The sequence below is a fragment of the Syzygium oleosum genome, unplaced genomic scaffold (genome assembly GCF_021117445.2).
Source record: "Syzygium oleosum isolate NSW1041296 unplaced genomic scaffold, Sole_v2.1 Sole_v2.55, whole genome shotgun sequence".
NCBI classification, from domain to species: domain Eukaryota; kingdom Viridiplantae; phylum Streptophyta; class Magnoliopsida; order Myrtales; family Myrtaceae; genus Syzygium; species Syzygium oleosum.
Genome location: NW_026607539.1, coordinates 1,260,730 through 1,280,514, shown reverse-complemented (window position 1 = coordinate 1,280,514; position 19,785 = coordinate 1,260,730). Strand labels below are relative to the sequence as shown.

Sequence of the window (19,785 nt, the reverse complement as noted above, 5' to 3'; positions counted from 1 at the left end):
AAAGAAATTTTAATCCCGCCACATATATTTATCGCCCGTCTATTTAATTTCTATGGTCATGTGACTAGCCGTCGCAAACTATATGTATATAATCTTTGATTATGATACTTTCACGTGGACCTTCGAAAGACGAAATAACTCAGTGACATGGAGTTTGCAATAGTCGGTGCGAAGCATATTCACCAAGGAGAGACAGAGAGGAACTTGCAAAGAGATGCAAAGATTGAAGACGAGCGAGCGATCGGTGTGAAGCTGAGCAAAGCGAACTAACAGACGAGCGAGGGGACAGAGCAAAGCAAAAGAAGGAGCGGTCGAGCGAAGCAAAAGAGGTAGAACTGAGCGAGAGAGGGGCAAAATTGGACTTCTAATAAGCTTTTGAGGGCAAAAAAGGAAACTGGCCAAATTTCATTAATTGGGAATTTCAGCATTCCGAAAATGCTGAAAGCTCAAGATAGATCCCCACCTGCCTGGAGTTTTCAGCTTTCCCAACCTAATATTTAGCCTAAAGACCCTTGGGAAAACTTGTCAAACGCCCCAGATTTTCCTTAAGGGGTTTTGGAGGCCTAGAAGCCCGTGAAAAAGCTAAACCCAGTGCGCCCTATAATAACTCGGTGACATGAAGTTTCCAACACCAAATAATTGGGATTATTCGAAATTAAATGTCACCATTACAAATCTTATAACTCTCTATTATTACTATACGCAAGAAGTAAATGCAATTCACTAGGGGAAGAGGTATGATGGACCTCCTTGTCATCTTGTGCTTCGGATAAGAAGCAACGCTCAAACGTTATCCACAGACACAAGACCTTGTGTGGACGAGCAGTCGAGCAAGCACAGTCACAGAGAAAGAGATTCAGTCATGGGGAATCGATGATTTAGTTAAACCTTTTCATGGCTTCAATCTTACAGAATGTGTTGATGGCCCTGACCATGACGATGAACAAGTTCGCCTCGTCCAACGTCCAGGCCATCCCAAGAAGCGAAGGCCGGCGGCGGAAACCGAGGGCCGCTCCGGCGGACTCCCAGCAATCAGGCGTCGGGACCAGACGGTGTCTCCTCCTCCTGTCCGCGGCCGCCACCGCTCCCCAAGCCGCTGCCGCCGGCAATTCGCAGACCGAGCTTCTCAAGAGTACTCTCTCCAAACCGTTCTCTTCAGCCTTTACAATAAGCAAAAAAAAAAAGAAAGCAGCAAAAGTACTAATCGCATTCATCGACCGTCCATGGAGAAATTTTTTTTTCATTTTCCCACGCGAAAATAGTGTTATGATTAAATGCTAATGGTTCAGTTGTAATATTTGTTAATTGTTGATTGTGAAAAGACCATTTTAAATTTATTTTTACGTTTATAACATCACTAATTATGCGTTATTTTAACTCGTTTTAGGGTATTTGAAGAAATCGGAGGAAAATAAAGAGAAAAATGACAAAGAGGTAAGAGAATTTTCTCAATTTTTTCAGCTTTCTGGTGATTCATTTCCCCTATATTTACTTTCTACCTGGAAATTTTTTCTTGGAATAATGGTTATAATTAATTATAATTGCAGTAAATGACCTTTTTGACCCTTTTGTGTGCTTTTTTTTTTAAAAAAAAATTTCTAGAGGCTGGAGAGCTACTACAAGAGAAACTACAAGGACTACTTTGAGTTTGTGGAAGGGTCATTGAGGAATAAGAAGGAGCAGCTCACGGAATCGGAGAAGGCCATTCTCGATTGGCTTCGAAGTAACAAATGATCAGAGAGTCTTCTCTCTCTCTTTTCTCTTATAATTGTTTCTTCTATTTTTGTTAGAAAAGCCTCCTCAATTTGATGTATATATCTTCGTTCAGCTTGTGTGTGGGTAAATTTACGCATACATGAAATGAAATAGAGATGACTAGTAGTAGTATATTGCCTGGCTTATAGGTGGCAAACAAGCCGTGCCGTCTAGGGCTGTCAATAATGCCCAACCCGAATTGACTTGAATGAGTTCACAAGTAAAATGTTAGTACTTGAAACAAAATGAAACAATTCAACCTCAAACCCTAACTTATGCTCTCTTACAACCCGAAACCTGACCCGACTCGGGTTTTTCGTTCGGGTCCTATGCATTTCGGGTCATGTTCGGGTTAGAAATATCATACATCTCTCATAGTTCGGTTCGGGTCAAGTAGCATGGAGATCCGACCTGACCCGACCAATTGACCACCCTAGTGCCTTCCATTATCCCTCGAAGTCCTCGGGTCGGCAGCACGGCCCATTTGTCATTGATATTATCTCGAAATATCTCATAATTTCATTTATGTAGTTCTATATATGTGAAGCACGGTATATAGTTAAAATACATTTAAACCAGGAGAATAATTTACGATAAGCTTGATTTGCGTGCAACGAAATCGCCCTTTCCACAAGTGAATTATCATTCTATGTTGTCCTATATCTTCTTGTTTACCTTCAACTAATACATAAGCACACACATAAATAGGCAATGGTAAAAGGGCCGATGGGACCTTACAAAAAAGAAGCCTAAGGAACAACATTTTAATTTGGCCCTTGGTCTAACAAATATCAACTATATAGTTCTTCATTCTTCTTGATTTATGTGATTTGGCGCTCACTTCTGGTTATCCCAAGTTGTTTTCCGATTTGGCACTCATTAGACCTCACATTAGCATCACGTGTCATTTTCTATCACATCAGCAATGCCACGTCATTAATTGAATTTGATAGTTTATCGAGAGCAGTTGATTGAATGACTTGATTGCACAAATCGAGAAAGTAATAAGATTTGATTGCATAAATACAAAACTTAGAGGACAAAATGATACAAACCAAGAAAATTAGAGAACTTAATCGAATAAAATGAAAGTCAGAGGATGAAATAATGCAAATCTGAATCTGAGGGACTAAAACTGTATTCAACCCATTATTTCCTTATCGTGATATTATTGATTAGTTGACTTTGGAAGCCTAAATCTCCGATGGCCGATTTAGCGTGTCAATTTCCTGGAATGCTGCCAGAGATAAAGGAATACAAGTGCTCTTATACCCTGCTTGGAATGAGCTTTTTCTTTATCAAAGTCAAGTATATTATAGCTTCAACTAATAATTATGAATTAGATATTTCTTTTGCATTCAATGAATATATTTTCAGAAATATCGCGGATGCATTTTATTGGGACTCTCTTCAATTTCGTTAATTACATAATGGTATGTATGAATCGCGAAAACAAAAGCCAAAATAAAAGAAAAAAAAGAAAAAATATCGTTATCCTTAGTAAAAAAAATGTGGATATGGTCTATTGAAATTCCTTTATTGTGGAAGAGGAAAAATGAATAAAATATAAGAAACTGAAAGAATCGCTGCTGTTAAATGATTAATTATTCAGCAATAAAGTTTAATTATTCGTCAAGACTTTCTTTTCTTCTCATGTTGGAAAATTTTTCCCACCCTGGCTCCGTTCGTTTGGCGGAAAATATTCTTCCGGAAAATATTTTCCGGATTTTCCGGTGTTCGGGGGGCGGAAAACGTTTTCCGTGGAAAAATATTTTCCTTCCCCCCTTCACAAAATAGCCTAAGTCTATGGAAAATGACTTCAGCTTCTTCAAAAGCGGAAATCATTTTCCGGAGCTTCTTCTTCTTCTTCACTAAGGTCGCCGGCCACCACCGCCTCTATCGTCCGGCCGCCGCCAGCTGCCGCCGGCCGCCGCGCCCGCCCGGCCGCTGCCGCCGCCGCCGGCCGCCGCTTCCGATCGCCGGCCGCGCCAACGGTCGCCGGCCGCCGGCCATGCGCCGCCAGAGCCGCCGCCGCCCGCCGCGCCGCTGCCACGCCGGCGCCCATTGCCGGTCGCTGCCGCCGCCGCGGCTGCGCCGGCGCGGCGCCCGGGGCGCCGCCTCCGCCGCCGCCCGATCGCCTGCCGCCGCCTGCCCGCCGCATGGCCGCTCCGCCCGCCGCCGCTGCCGCCGCGCCCCGCGGCCGCTGCCGCCGTCGCCGGGCGGCCCAGCCCTGTACCACTATAGCCGCCACCGCCGGCGAAAAATATTTTCCGAAACTTTTTCATATTGGTCGCCGAACACCGGAAAATTATGTTCCGGGAAAACATTTTCCAGGAAAATGACTTCCGGGAAAATATTTTCCAAAAGGAGAATATTTTCCGCCAAACGAACGGAGCCTAATTTCTGATTGCGACTTCAGCAAGTCGCTTCACTAGGTCAAGAGATTGGTTGGACTGTCCGCTGTCTTGACGAAGACTTGAGAACTACATACATGACAAGAACGTTTTAACGAGTGATGATGTTTTAGTCGTACAATGGTTGCCAGAACGACAGAAAAGTTCATTTAAGGTCCTATTTTCTCCGGAAAAATGGTTTACCAAATATTATTTTTGAGTGTTCCGTATTTTGATACGTCGTTCATACTCCCCGTTGACAAAAAGACACGAAAGTCCCGCTTCCCAATGAGCAAGCAAGGGACTGAGGGACTAGCGGGGGCGTAGAAGCCAAAGCCCCCTTAACGCCAGAGAACTTTTATAATTTGGGCTCGTATACTATTAAAAATTTGGGCTTGGGCTTATGAATAATTACTGAATATATACAATCTCTTTTTCTTGTAATCAAGAATTATAACAGAGAGGTGTGAGGTGTTAATTATAGTGGAATCCTCTATTGGATGTAACTCTAGTTTAAGGGTGAATCAGGAAAAATTTTGTGTCTCAATTTCTTTCTCTCTTTTATTCTCTATTTCGTTGTGTTTATGCGCCTAATCCTAACACCTTATTATCGTGGCAAAAATAAAAATGAAAAGGCACTCCTGTTGCTGTTGGCAAATACTAGTTTATTACACGTGCGCTTTAAATTTAAGAAAATCCATGCACTCCTAAAATCGTTTAGGGAGGTGAATCAGTCGAAACGCGTTAAAATTGACCCTGGGACACCACCTGATTGCTTAGAAAAATTAAGAGAATCAATGATAAGATCATAAACAGAGGGACAAATCAAAAAAGCATGCTGACTTTTTCTCGTCAATACCACTTTACACCATTTACTTTCGAAAGTAACTTACCAAATCACCACTTTCTTCGCTTAAGTGCCCCCTCCCACATTCGTATCCTACCTACATGAAATCCCAGTCCCACTTTTCAAACAACAAGCTTTGAAAACCTCAGATGGAGGTCGTCGAAGCCATTGCCTCGGGGTGGAGGTGACCCATTGCAACCTAAGGTCGAGGTTGCCACCGCAGTAACCTCGACTTCGGGTCAGCCAAGCTTGTGCCATGGTGGCGTTCGGGGGTGGGGAACTGTGGGCACCGACGGGCGATAGCGATGGGGGCGATTAGTGTCAAGAAGGAAAATTAGGGTGAGGGGCTTCAGGAGAATTGTAGATTGGGTTTCCTGTGATATAGTTTTTTCCCCTCATGGGATCTTGTCCGAGATTGCTTGTGGAAATATCTTGTCATTCGTTTCTTATGACATCTCGATAAATAGTAAAATCATGAAATCGCAATTGGAACGCCTACTTACATAGGAGAAAATTGTACTTCAATCGCAAGAAATGTGTTTTCCGGGGGAAAGTAGCTTCTTTTTCTCTTAACTAATGCCTACACGTAACATCATAATCAATCCATGTTGGAAGGGTGTAGCAAAAGTCCAATACCATCATTTGGAAGATCACCAAAAGGAGCTCAAGTCCAGTCAACCTATCAACATATCCAAATGACCACATTCACTCAAAAGCCTTTAAGCCAATAAGTTATAAAGTCAACTTAGATACATTAACTGCTCCACACCACATTAAATTCTCCGATGTGAAACTTCCTTAATATAACTCACACGTGCATCTTAACAATTCCGATAAAATTCAACCACGGCCCGAGTCTAAAACCCTTCTTGATGGAAGAGGTTTACATGGATTAGCTGCTATTAGAAACCCTAACACCATCATCGCCTCCATCACCGGATCGCAGAAGAAATGAGGAATTCATATGGATGGCTTCTAGAGCTTTTCAGGATATTCATGGTGAGATGGCTCAGAGACAGTGACACTGAGGTGGAGGGGGAGCCAGGCAGGGCCGACGTAGCAATTACAAGTAAATGGAATCGAATAAGATATTTTATGGCCTCGTGAGATGACTAGCAGGCAACGACCCGAGGTTGGTCGACCCACCACCAAGTTCGACCAAAAGGAAAAAAAGTATATAGTTTTGAAGGGAACTGCAACGATCCGTCGTTTGACCCCATGAAAGAATTCATGACAAATAAATATATGTATGTGATTTTCCCCAAGTAACATCTTTAGCAACCTAATTTTTATTTTACTTTGCGTAAACCCCAACCAGAAAAGGTTATACAAGTTAAATGTGGCATTTGATAGAGGTAAAAACTAGTAATATCAGTAGCTGGGGCACTAATAAGGTCAACAAGAGTTAGCAAACGATATATATATCTATATATATTGCAACATGCATGCATGGGATCTTGATGGGTGTGTATCTCATTAAATCTCTTAACGAATGACGACGATAAACTTGCATGGGTCGACGTGATTAAGAGTGTCACGAGCAAATTAATTTCCTAAATTATTTACTTTTCAAAATTAAAGAACCCTACCCTTTTCCTCCGGCACCAACTCTCGTCCTTAAAAGACTAAAAAACGAAACTATGTACTTTTGAAAATTACGAGCTCGAAAAAGACTCTCGACGATTTCCCTTCTTTCTTCCGTGTGTGCCGACCGAATTTTTATAGAACGGTCTCAAATTACACCCTCAAAATGGACCCAAACATCAAATCGCGATTCCAAAAACTCTTCCAAGTACGCCTTCTTAAAACGCGAAGAAGAAAAAACCTGTTTTTGTGGTCAATTTAAGGAACCTATCTCCAAGTAAATTTAAGGACAACAACCCAAATAGAGAAAGCAAAGCAAGCTTCACGCGATGCTTTTCCTCAAGTCGCCCTTTCAGCCCACGTTCGAGTGACAAAACACGAGTTTGCCTTTGCCTTTTTTCCTTAAATTTTCTTTTGAAGTATTTTTTCGTTTTTGATAAGAAACGGTGACAAAACACGTCTTCCCGTGCTGATTCGCCTCCACAACAATAGCGGACGACCTCGCCGACCACCACGTGTCGCGATCAGGACCCTTCATCACCCGCAACAGTTTACCAACTTGCCAAATTGCAAAGATCAACGTGATTCGGGCGGTACCTCTCCATTCAGCAATCCCCCGCTTCCGTCCGACATTCCTTGAAAACGCTAAAATCCCGTTTCAAATTAGGGCTGATCGGCGGGGAAATTCTTGATTGACGATGCGAAACTTATCCCATCAAAATCGATTCCTTTTTAGGGAATCGGCATGAAATCGAACTAACCCGATTCTAGGGTAGACTCGAGAACTGAACCTCCTTAGTTGCCGAATGGACCTTCCCAGTGGCCAATCAAAGCCGACTCTCTAATTTTTAGCATAAAGAAGCAACTGGGTTTGATCGATTTGGTTGAACCTTTTTGAACGAAACACTGAATTTTGAATTTGAATTGAAAATTTCTGTGAAAAAATCAACATACAATTCACTCCATCTACAAGTAATCATTATCACATAAAAAAATGTTCAAAAAAAAAAGAAAGAAAAACGTCCCCCCACGAATATATATAAAAATAAATAAACTCCCGATTAACTATCCAAAACTTATCCCATCGAAATCAGTTCCCCTATCAAGAACTCGGCATGAAATCGAATCGGCCCGATTCTAGGGTCGAATCAAGAACCCGGCGCGACTTCGAGTAACAGAACAACTGTTTTCGAAAAGTCATACCACGCGAATGATCCGTGGCACAGTAATTACGGTATAAACGGACCTTCCCAATCGGTCAAAGCCGATCCCCCAACCTTTTTTCATAAGGAACCTACTGATCCCGTATAAACGTACTTATAATCGATTAGGTAGGGCCGGCTCGGTTGAACCTCTTTTGCCCGGAACACCAAAGTTTCGAATTTGAATTTGAATTTCTCCGGAAAAAGAATTAATATTATAATCCACTTCGTCCACAAAGCGATCATTATCACATGGAAAAATATCATTAAAATACTAATCGAAGCAGGAAAATAACATCTTCTCGACCCCAGCACCAAACACTCCCCTCCCCATCGGTCTTTATTTAATTCAATTTATCCCCACGAAAAAGGCCAAAAAAAAAAAAGAGGCCAAAAAAAAAAGAAAAAAGAAAAAGAAAAAAGAAAAACTCCCCCACACGAAAAAATATATAATATAAATTAAAATCGAACCCCCCCTCCCACTCAACCCCGTCTCTCTCTATCTCTCTCTTACACTCTCTCTCTGCAAAGTTCTGGTTTTTCTCGCCGACGACAGAGGAAGTGATCGGCCGGAGCCTCGCCGGAGACCGATCGAGGCCGCGAGGATGAGCTACTACAACCAGCAGCAGCCGCCTGTTGGTGTCCCCCCGCCGCAAGGTCGGCCCTCAATACCTCGACCCGCGATCGAACACCTCTTCCTTCTTTGTTTTCCTCTCCTCCTTCTTCTTGCTCGCTTTCCGGATTTTTCTTGGGGGTGTTTCCTTGCGGGTCGGTTGATGGGTCGTCGTTTCTCGCGCGAAAGTTCCGATCTTTTTGGATCTGGCGGTGGGGGAGGGGGGGGGCTCTGGTTTGTGTCGGTGGGGGGAGATCTGACGCTCGTTTTGGTTGCTGTGGATTTAGGTTATCCGCCGGAAGGATATCCCAAGGACGCGTACCCGCCACCCGGATACCCGCCGCAGGGGTATGCCCAGCCCGGGTACCCCCCGCCGCAGTACGCGCCGCAGTACGCCCAGCCGCCGCCCCAGCAGCAGTCGAGCAGCACCGGTTTCATGGAAGGCTGGTACGGCTCCCTTAATCATCCTCCCCCCTGTTCTTCAGTTTGCGCAATTTGATCCGAATGGATCGGGTCATAGCCCGGTTCTGCGGGCATCAGTCTGGGCCGTGGATCGCGTGTGATCCGACGGGTGAGAGAGCCCGGTCCGTTTTGAGACCGGGCTTTCGGACGCGGCGACGGCGCCGGCGCGGTGGTTGACGTGCGCCCGTGGCGTCGCCGGAACTTCGGGCCACTTAACAGCGGGTCTGGGTAAGCGGGTCGGGTTCAATTTGGCCAATCGAAAAATCAAATTCGATTTCGGGGTTTTAGATTAGGGACAGTTCCTCCCTTGGTTAGCTATATTGATTGAGGATTGGTTTGGTCAGTGAAAAATCAATCTAATTTATGGGGGTTTAGATTAGGAAAAGTTCCTCACTTGGGCTGGCTATTGATTGAAGAGTAGTGATCTGGGCAATTGGGTCTCTGAGTATTTTATTATTAGGCTAATTGACCTAATTGAAGATGATGAGGAGTATAGTTTGGTGCACTGATTTGTTGTATTGATTTATAGTTCAATTGACAACTTCTTAATGATTAAGTAAATTGAGGATTTTTTTTAAAGAAGGGTCTTTCTTGTTAAACCATCAAATCGAATGGGGATAGTGATTGTTTTCGCCACGTTATGTGTAATTAATACTTTGGAATCGAGCTCGACGAATCGGGCTGTGTCCACATGCGGGATAGTTGGGGGCGGGGGGCGGGGGGGGGGGGGGGGTGGGGGGACCGAAATGTTCTCAAGGTGCTGGAGCTGTGGAGGTGCTGAGGTTTCGAAAACGGGCGGTCGACGCCGAGGAAATTCGAGGTCTTTTATTAGCTTTTCGGGACCTCTAGTTAAACAAGTTCCTATCCATGGACTTTTTCTGTGAATCGATGCATCAATAAGCGGTTCATCTAGAAAGCTTCTGACTTAGGGGGCGTGCGTGATAAATGCTGGTGTTAGTTGACCAGTTCCTTTGCCCAGTCGATGCTTCACTGGGGATTTGGAAGTGCTTTACTGGGGATGAGATGCACCTCCTTTGAATGCACGTTGAAAGTCTGCAAAAACCCAGATGAACATTCGGCGGCAGTTCCAATCTCCCCTACCAGACATCTGATTCATTCCCAAGTCAGATGTTTCTATCTTCAAATGATACGTGAATTTCGAATTCGAGACTTAGATTATTGTACCCTTTTGCGAAGCAATGACGACAGCCGTAATTCGAAATCGCGTTCATAAAATTGCTTGGTAAAGCTGCGATTGACCGTGTAAAGCGCTATTAGACATTTCCATGATCATTATGATGCGAAACACAGGTGTGATGTACCGGTCGAGAGAAATATGTGTTACCTTACTACTGTTTATAATCGAATGCTCAAGACAAGTTAATTAGGTTCTTTGCTATCGGCGTCGTATGTTTTCATGTAGTTGATCGTTTATCTTGGTCGAACTGCTAAGGTTAAGAGTCGCGTAAACCCTTTATTATCATCTAAATGCCCTTCTTTTTCGTCTAATATTTTCGGAAAATATCGGTGTTCCATACTGGAAATGATGCTAATCTTTGGTTTTTTTTTTTTCAATTTGGGAATGAATGCAGTTTGGCTGCTCTGTGCTGTTGCTGTCTTCTGGACGCTTGCTTCTGAGGGGAGAGAGCGCATCAAGACTGAAGTGAATTTCATGTGAAGGCCTCTTTTGTTATTATATTTTCCGTGTCTATTTTGTGCTCACATTGACTTAAATAATATGAACTTGCTTGTCAATTGTAAGTGTATTTCTTCATCTATGGGGTCGGTTTGTTTTACAACTTCTATTCTATAGTATGCTGGTGCTTGAAGTCCCCACATAAATTGTCCTTCTCTTCGTCGTAGTACGAAAGCCACGAAATCCAACTTCTTTGTATTGCCTAGGGATGTGCAATCGGATCGGTTCAATTGGGGAGCTGAACCTAGCTTGCCTTATTTGGCCAATCCCAGGATGGTTCACATCGACACCGATTCGATTTCCGGGTAAAAACTTTTGGGGGTTGGCCTTTACCGGTTTCGAGACTCGTGACTCGTTGCCTTGAACCGAGTGTTTCTACCCAGGAGCCTACCTTGCATGATTATCCGATAGAACCGGTTCTTTGGGGAGAAAACCGGTTCTCGCTCTATTGTATGGTATGCTGCTTAAAGTCCGTTAAAAATAATCTCGCATCGCTTCTTAGTACAGCCACCCCGTGTACGCGTCCTCGACGGCTTTACTCAGTTTAATCTTGTGTTGTTGTAAGGATAATGATCGTGAAAACGGGTTTTTAATAGTCTTAAACGACGATTAAACATGAGATTTCATTGGAGTATATTTTAATTAATCTAAGTAAGATTCTTGGGTTAGAATCTGTAGAACTATTTATGGATTGCGAGGTAAGGTTGGAGGAAGGAATCATTCTCTTTGCTTTTGGGTGCGGTTCTAGTGTCTAGATTAGAAGATTGTCGAAAGGAATATTCGCATGGATGGTGTAATGTAGAAAGAATATATACAATCGAGGAAAGTCAAATCATGTTATGGTGGATTCCACCTTGTTTATGATCTAGTGTCATGTCGATTCGATGCATGAATTTTCGTAAATGATTAGATTTAACGCGGTAAACTTGATGGATATTATTGCAACATCACATTACATTTTTGCATTACACATAAACATAAATGATTAATTCGTTGGTTATTTCATCCGTACTTTTATGATATCAATCTTTTTCTCTGTACTCGTGGCAGTGACCTTCCTACTTTCACATCGTAAACTTTTTAAGGAACGAGGTTTTTGTTAAACGATTGTTGCGACTAGAGGTGTCAAAATGGGTCTTAAATCCATATATGACCCATTTAAAAATAAATGAATCATATATGGATCACTTCAATTTTAAAGAGTCAACCTTAAATGGATTTTAAATTTTAAAATTTAAAGATAAATGGGTCTAAATGGGTTGAGTTTGGAACCCATGTCTAACCCACCCACTAGACCCATCCATACACTCTCTCCCTCTTTTATAAAAATGTTTAAAAAAATCGAAATTTAATTTTTTTTATTTTTTATTTTCTCTTCTTTCTTTTTATTTTTTTTTATTTCGGCCGGTGGTCGGCCACTGGGGCGGGACGACCTCGCCGGAGGCCGGCGAAGCTCGAGCTCGCCGGCCTCAGGCGAGGCTCGAGCCTCGCCGATCTGGCGAGCCTCGAGCTCGCCCGATTCCGGCGAGCTCAAGGCTCGCCCGATCCCGGCGAGACCGAGGCCTCACCGACCTGTGGTGAGGCTCCAGCCTTGCCGATCTGGCGAGACTCGAGCTCGCCGGCCTCAGGCGAGCTCGACCTCGCCGGATCTGGCGAGGTGGAGCCTCGCCCGAGGCTGGCAAGGCTCGGCTCACCGGAATCGGGCAAGCTGGAGCCTCGCCTGAGGCCGGTGAGGCCTTGGCCTCGCCAGATCGGCGAGAACGAGCTTCGCCGGCCTCCGGCCAGCTCGTCCTCGCCTGTAGTCGGTTGCCGGCCACGGAGGCCGGCGATCGGCCAAAAATAAAGGAAAAAGAAAAAAAAAATAAAAAAAATAAAAAATTCGATTTAAAAAATAAAAAATATTAATATTATTAAAATGAATGCACAAAGTAAAATCAAATCAGATTTTATATACCAAATATCGAAAAAAAATTTCTAGTTTATTTTCAGGTTTCAGCCAAACGTCCGAAATTTTTTTATTTTCTTGGATAATGACTTTATGGAAAATATTTTCTAGAAATGTCGCATTTTTCGCAAAACAAACAGAACCTCAATTTTAAAAAAAATTATAAAATTTTTTCACTAGCTTTGTATTGCATAAAATGTTTTAGCAGTATAATTTAAAAAAAAATCATAAGAAACAAGTATTCCTAGATTAGGTTAAATATAAAAGTGTTTTAGTAATATGGATCGGGTCGGGTATGGATCGATATATTTACACTACGAATAAATGGGTCATAAATGGGTTAATGGGTCAATTTGAGTCGGACAATTTATGACCCGACCCAAACCCGACCCGACTCACACGTTTAATAGGTCTAGTTGCGACTAAGAAGACTCTTGGCAATGCAGCACGACCCTTTTGGAAGTTCACTCACGACCCCAACTGAAATTTCGACCTCGTGGAAAAAATGACTACGCATTTATCACTAGGCCAGCTACTATGATGAATATTTTGGTAGTTAATATGACATAATTGCATTGACTTGACTAAAATTGCGTTGTGGGAGTCGCTAGAGAGAAAACGACACTTGAGAGATGGCTCCACTAGTTGCCCATATTGCAGGCATGAGAGGACAACATTGATTTCCAATTGTCCAAAGGTTTATAACTCATTTTTATAAACGATACAAGCGATTATTTTCATGAATTTTTTTCCAATTTATTCATTTTCCGCAAAACGAACGGAGCTAATCCCAGTTAATTTTCCGGAAAATTGTAGGGGGGCCATCACCTAATTTCTCGATGATAGGACTTTATCATAAAAAAAGTGGTGTTGTCCCATGTTCAATCCATGAAAGGTGATTCCTTGGACATCTCCTTCTACGCTCAACATCAACAGCATGCGTTCGGTCGGAACGAACGTGTGAACTGAACTAATCGCAGGAAAATCAATCCAAGAAAAATTACCAAAAAATAAAAAGAAGAAGAAGAAGAATTTAAAAAAATTGGAAAAAAGAAGAGGTTAGCTTTTGCGTGAAAATTTTGCTTTCGTCTCCAAGTTGTCCTTATCATTCAATTTTCTTCTTCTTGTGGCCAAAACTTTATCATTCAATCTGTCCATTATTGTACAACAATATCCTTAAAAACGACAAGTTTTGGATTTGAATTGGCTTAACAGGGAAGTGAGAGAATCCTAGTCCTAGTAGTCCATCTCAAAGGTACTAACTTTTAAGAACTTGCAGAACTACAAGTACTTTGTTTTGGGGGGTAGGGGATTCTCGAATTTTGTAAGTGAGATATATATTTGAAGATACTTTTTCTCTGTCAATTCTTTTCAATTTTAAACTCAAACTTTTGAATTGTAGATAGAAAAGATAAAAGTTGTATTACAAAAATTAGAACTCATCAAATCCTGGGTTAGTGATTAAAAATCCCAAACCGGTACCACTGACACATTTGCCGAGAGCTAATTTCTTGTAATGCAAAAAATTCCAAGCGTTGGTACCCCATGACACATTTAGCTAGTCTCACAAATTAGTATGCCTGACCCAAATCTACTATCTGTTAGCATTCTGTTCATTATCCCGTTAAAATTTATACGTGTCAACACACCGTGTCAGACAATTACAAGAGGGATTTGTCTAAGATGGAGAATGACAGATCTAACATGAAAAATCTACGTGTGTTGACACGTATGCATTTTAATGGAGGGTAATTTTGGGTTGGGGGTCTTAGCTTGTGTGGCAAAAATTACTTTTGGATAAATGTGGCATGAGTACCAATTTGGGATTTTTTCTTAGAAAAAAATTAATTTGTGGTAAATGTGTCACAAAATTCCATTTTGAGATTTTAATGGTATTGAATCTTTATTTTTATTTTATTTTTTCCATTCTTGTTGAAGAGACTTCGCTCAATCTATATCAATGAGATAAAAATTATCTTGTTGAAGAGTACATTTGAGAAACGATTTTCGAGATAAGCCATATCGATAAGCGCATGTTTGAAGGTACATTCTCTAATTTATCCAATTTTTTCACAGAGTTTACACTCTATAAGAGATATAGTTTGATATACTCTCTTTATCCTTTTTTTTTTATAATTTAAACTCAACGAAAGATAGCTCGTCCGAACAACTCCATCTTTTACCATCTATATATATATATATATATATATATATGTAAATTACTGTTCTTTAAGGTTGTAGCAACTTCGGAAGATTTGCGAGGAGAGATAAATTTGAGGTTCAGTGCATGTTATTTGCATGGTGGATTGGTTCTTCTCCATAGGTTAAGTTAATCACGGTAAAAGCACCTCGGCCTCTCTTGGTATAATTTATGTCTTTTGGGTGATTGATTTGACGATTATTTAGCTTAGAATTATACAGTTTATGAATCTTTTATGTGATCCAAGGATGATGGACTATTGGAAGCATGTGGAACGTATGCATGTATGTTATGGATTGTTTGCTGCGAAGCTGTTCATTCAATTGAATTTTCTACTTGTCTAGATATAATTCACAATTAGGTTCAACCACTGGTATAGTTTGGTAGATTCTGAGTAGTTTGATTGTGGAGTTTGAGGCACTAGAATGCGCGACTGGAGCATGTGTTCTTAACCTGTAAGACTAAATCGGACGCCATCGTTGCCGACCCGTGATAGTTTTCGGCACGGATTGATGATTGATCTGTGCAGGCACTTCTATGGCTGCTCTTGGTGCAGGACTAGGAGACATGAAAGCTTTCTCGGGGTTCAACATGTCACTGCTTCTTTGTCTCGCATTTGTGCTCTTCTACTCAGGATCAGGTACTAGTTTCTCTAGTTTATCTCCCTTCGTTGGATGCTGAATTCATGAGCAATCAAGCTAATGCTTTCTATCTTTTCAGGGCAAGTCACACAGGCTGTCTTCAATGATGTTTATTATGATGCATCAGCACCAACACAGGCAAGATCGAATTCCTAGACACCCTTTTGCGACTTTTAAGTATGTCGACATGTGAATTGCCTATTCGGTTTTTGCAATCATTGCTAAGTTGAATTCAAGAACAAAGAACCGGAGATTGATCTTAGATGATCACTTATTCTGTGCATCGGATTTTTCAAGTTGTGCACATTTTTTATCTCCTGATAGTACATAGCTAAAGCTTGCAGGGAACAACTTGCAATCCTGAACTAAGCAAATTCAATGTCATTGAATTCGAAGTTGTGTGATCTCAATGCTAATGAGAGAATTAACTGAAGCTTTTGTGTACGTATTCAATAAGCAGTGTTTGGCAGAGCCGGGGATTACCATGTATGGCGGCGGGATCATAGTTAACCCGGAGTTTAGCTATGGCACATATGGATGGACTGTGTTCGGGCAAGGAGAGATTGAACAACACGTATCGCGTACCAACAACGGGTTCATGGTGGCGAGTGATAGGAAACATCCGTTGGACAGTTTCTCTCAGAAAGTCCTACTCGAGAAGGGCAAGTTCTATATGTTTTCAGGTAATTACTCCCTCCACTATTTCTACAGAGATTATCGTATGCTCCTGGTACACGCATGCGCCTGTACGTGTATGTCGAAGTTGCTCATGTGAAGCCCGCAAGCATGTGATATGTACTTGAATAGTTGTATTTATTTGCAAAGAATTTCCATCTCAAATAACAAGGAATGTGAAAACATGATTTTGGATGGTGTTAAAGATGATATTTACTCATGTTGAAAGAGGTACTTTTGCAGCTTGGATACAAGTCAGTGAAGGAAGCGAGACGGTATCGGCGGTATTTGGAACTGGAGAAGGCGAGTTTGTTCCCGGAGGCAGCGTTGTGGCAGAGCACGGTTGCTGGTCTTTGCTGAAAGGTGGCATCGCTGCAAACTCGTCAGGACTTGTCGATGTTCTTTTCGAGGTGAAAGGCATTCAATTTTGGTCAATCTATTTCTGAATGGAAAACACTCTACTAGTTAGTGCTTTCTTAGGTGATCATTAGAAGCTCAGCACATTCGAAGAATGAACTATATTCAAGATACAAAATCAGATGCTTGATGTATGATTGTTACTCTTACGTTCCATGTCTGAGTGATTAATACTTTTCGAATTTTACCCTTCGATTGGGGGTAACCGGGCATTTACTATATTCATCCTTAATTTCATCGAGATTAAACCTTTGTTAGAATAATTACATTGAAAAGTTCCAAGTTGCAGGTGAAGCGCTAATATTAAGCATGTATTGATTCTGATTTCTGATCGTGGCAGAGCAAGAACACCTCGAAGGAAATATGGGTCGACAATGTTGCATTGCAACCGTTCTCGAAGAAGCAATGGCAGTTTCACCAGGACCAAAGCATAGAGAAGGTAAGTGGAAGAGTTATATCAAATTGAGTTGGATCTTTTGCTATAACAAACCGCCACGAAATTCGTACTTGCAGGTGCGGAAGAGCAAAGTGAGGTTGCATGTTACTTATCCATATTCAGGAGCCGGAGTTGGCGGAGCCACAGTTCTCATCAGACAAACCAAACCAGGCTTCGCGTTCGGGGGCGGCATGAACTCCCACATTCTCAAAAGCACCGATTATCAAAACTGGTTCGCATCGAGATTTAGATTCGCCGCTTTCACCAATGAAATGAAGTGGTACAGCACAGAGAAGAAGCAAGGCCAGGAGAACTACACGATAGCTGACGCGATGGTGAAGTTCGCGCAGGACAACAAAATCTCGATTCGAGGCCACAACGTTTTCTGGGACGACCCGAAGTACCAGTCTGACTGGGTCAAGACCCTTTCGCCCGAGGAGCTGCGGGAAGCAGCAGAGAGGAGGATCAACTCGGTCGTATCAAGATATGCTGGAGACGTGATTGCTTGGGATGTGGTCAATGAGAACCTGCACTTCAGCTTCCTTGAAGACAATCTCGGGAAAAATGCGTCCTCGATTTATTTTTCGAAGGCATACAAGCTCGATCCGAGCGCGAGAATGTTCGTGAACGAGTTCAATACCATTGAGTTCGGTGGAGACGTTAAGGTGAGCCCCGGAAACTTAAAGAAGAGGCTCGAGGAGATGCTTTCATATCCCGGAAACGAAGATATTCCGGCAGGAATAGGAGTGCAAGGCCATTTTGGCCCTGGCCAGCCAAATTTGGCTTATATGAGATCGAGCCTGGACATTCTTGCAACAACTGGAGCGCCCATTTGGCTGACAGAAGTATCTGTGGAACCAGGACTCAACCAGGTATTGGACTTTCCCTAGGACAGAGGTGATCATGCCTGGCGGCCCGCTCAACCTGAAGAGCAAAATGGGCAGGCTTGGGATAGCGATTCTCATCTTGCGTCTCACCCGGCGAACCTTGCCAATCCTATATAGAGCATTTTCCTTTTCGATAATGGCTCCTGGGCAAGTATTTTAGGCCCGATACTAGTCCTGACCCATCCATTGTCCTAAAATCCACTGTCCTGAGCCAACCTCAAGTTGTGATCAGTGACAAATAGAAGTACATTTTTAAAGACTGGCAATTTGACACTTTCTAATGCACAATTCTTTTCTGACATCACAGGCTCAGTACTTGGAGGAGGTACTTAGGGAGGCTTATTCTCATCCTGCTGTGGAAGGGATCATAATCTTTGCAGGCCCTGCGCCCGCCGGCTTTTATGCCACCGCTCTCACGGACATGAGCTTCAACAACACCCCGACCGGAGACGTCGTGGACAAGCTGATCAAGGAATGGAAACCTGAAGACTTGAAAGCTCACACAGATGAGGGAGGTTTCTTTGGCACTTCACTGCTCCATGGAGAATATGAGATCACAGTAATCAATCCGATCACAAATTCCTCTTCCACTTCAAGATTTGAAGTGACCAAAGATAGCTCAGACAAGATTTTCCATCTTCAGATGGGATGAATAGCCTGCCGCAAGCTCCTATACACCTGAGGATAGTGTTTGATCGTTGACTGATACTTCCATAGTTCATAGTATACATATTTTTAAAGGTAGATAATTCATCTTAGGAATTCATGAGCGATAGTTGAAACTTTTGCGACTTTAATGTACTTTTTTTATATATACTGAAATGTTAAGTTTTTCTCCTCTTTTTTTTTTTAAATTTTTTACACCAAAATGAATTATACACTTAAAATGTTAATTATGTGACAAATAAAAAGTTCTTGTTCATCTTCTTCTGCTGGGCCTTTTATGTACATCCTTAATTATTTTGAATTATTATTTAATGTCAAATTTAGTAATTTGCAAACTTCTGCTGTCATCTTCTGTCATTAGTTGGTTTCTGAATAAACACTTGCCATCAAATTATAAGTAAAAGCCAAACTATTTTGTGCTGAGCTGCCAAGCTCGCCCCTTTGAGATTTCTTTGGGTCCATTCTCTTGGGCTTTTCAGAAAGGGGGCGAAAGGTATCAATTTTCCCGTCAGTCGGCCTATTTGTTGTCGCTTGAGTTTCATATTCGAAATCTAATGGGCATCATCTCTTATTAAGTGACAATTTTGGCCACAGCTGCATAAAAAGGTACCGACTTTCACCACGGCCACTATTTTGGCCCAAAACATTTACCCGGAAGAACACTTTTGGTTACCCGTTAACTTGATGTTTAAGGTGGTAGAGGGACACTGACATGGCAAAATGGTTGTAGTGCTATTGAGTTGTAATAGCAAGTAGTCAAGTGTACAAGCGTGAGTACAAATGGTTGTGTCCTGATAATGAGAGCGACACTGCAGATTGTAACTTGCCATGCTGAGTACTAGTAGATTCGAGTCTGATTATAGCTGTTCATCTCGAGAATGGATGTAGGTTTGGGGATAAAACTAAATCACTATAAAACTTGGCGTGTTATCTTCTATCTCTTTATTGCCGGCACACCCGATTATGTTTATCTATTCATCAGCAGCACTCCTAACTATGTTAAATTGTTTCTGCTGCTGCTGATGAAGTTTTAACTTGTTATTATTTCGCAAAAGTTCTTCATAATTCTCTTTCAATCTATTTAGCCCCCTCTAGGTTGTATTATTAACTCCAATGGAGTACAAACTGGTTAAACGAGGCTCGAACATAGTATGAATACTACATTAAACCAAGTGTAAGAAAATGTAAATTGACCAGTTCAATCAAGTAGCCTTCTCTGGTGAGTTACTTCATGATTTTTTATTCAACTGCTCGCTCCATTTCACATTTGATCTTTTAAGAGAAAATTATAAAAAAAAAATCCTATCCCTATACTTGTGCTAATTTAGTTTTAAACCTTTCAATTTAAACAATTTAGTTTTAAATT

At 41.8% G+C, this 19,785-nt stretch overlaps 3 protein-coding genes across 4 annotated transcripts; all 3 read left to right on the top strand.

The window, feature by feature from the left end:
- The first annotated feature begins 850 nt into the window (after positions 1–850).
- Positions 851–1,827, top strand: LOC130136926 (uncharacterized). 2 transcript variants are annotated; one of them, XM_056307547.1, is made up of 3 exons: positions 851–1,132; positions 1,388–1,434; positions 1,603–1,827. In XM_056307547.1, the coding sequence occupies exons 1-3, from the start codon at positions 895–897 to the stop codon at positions 1,732–1,734; spliced, it is 417 nt and encodes a 138-aa protein (XP_056163522.1). In that variant the 5' UTR covers positions 851–894; the 3' UTR covers positions 1,735–1,827. The 2 variants fall into 2 exon arrangements, with proteins under 2 accessions (XP_056163522.1, XP_056163521.1); XM_056307546.1 differs by having other exon boundaries at positions 1,379–1,434.
- Positions 1,828–8,251: 6,424 nt separating this feature from the next.
- LOC115690873 (cysteine-rich and transmembrane domain-containing protein WIH2-like) lies at positions 8,252–10,686 on the top strand. Its single transcript, XM_030617354.2, has 3 exons — positions 8,252–8,438; positions 8,682–8,841; positions 10,449–10,686. Exons 1-3 carry the CDS (start codon positions 8,387–8,389, stop codon positions 10,492–10,494), a joined length of 258 nt encoding a protein of 85 aa, XP_030473214.2. The 5' UTR covers positions 8,252–8,386; the 3' UTR covers positions 10,495–10,686.
- Positions 10,687–15,191: 4,505 nt separating this feature from the next.
- Positions 15,192–18,519, top strand: LOC115690893 (endo-1,4-beta-xylanase 5-like). Its single transcript, XM_030617381.2, has 7 exons — positions 15,192–15,337; positions 15,418–15,476; positions 15,799–16,021; positions 16,257–16,423; positions 16,771–16,869; positions 16,944–17,738; positions 18,061–18,519. The coding sequence occupies exons 1-7, from the start codon at positions 15,235–15,237 to the stop codon at positions 18,403–18,405; spliced, it is 1,791 nt and encodes a 596-aa protein (XP_030473241.2). The 5' UTR covers positions 15,192–15,234; the 3' UTR covers positions 18,406–18,519.
- The last annotated feature ends 1,266 nt before the right edge of the window (positions 18,520–19,785 follow it).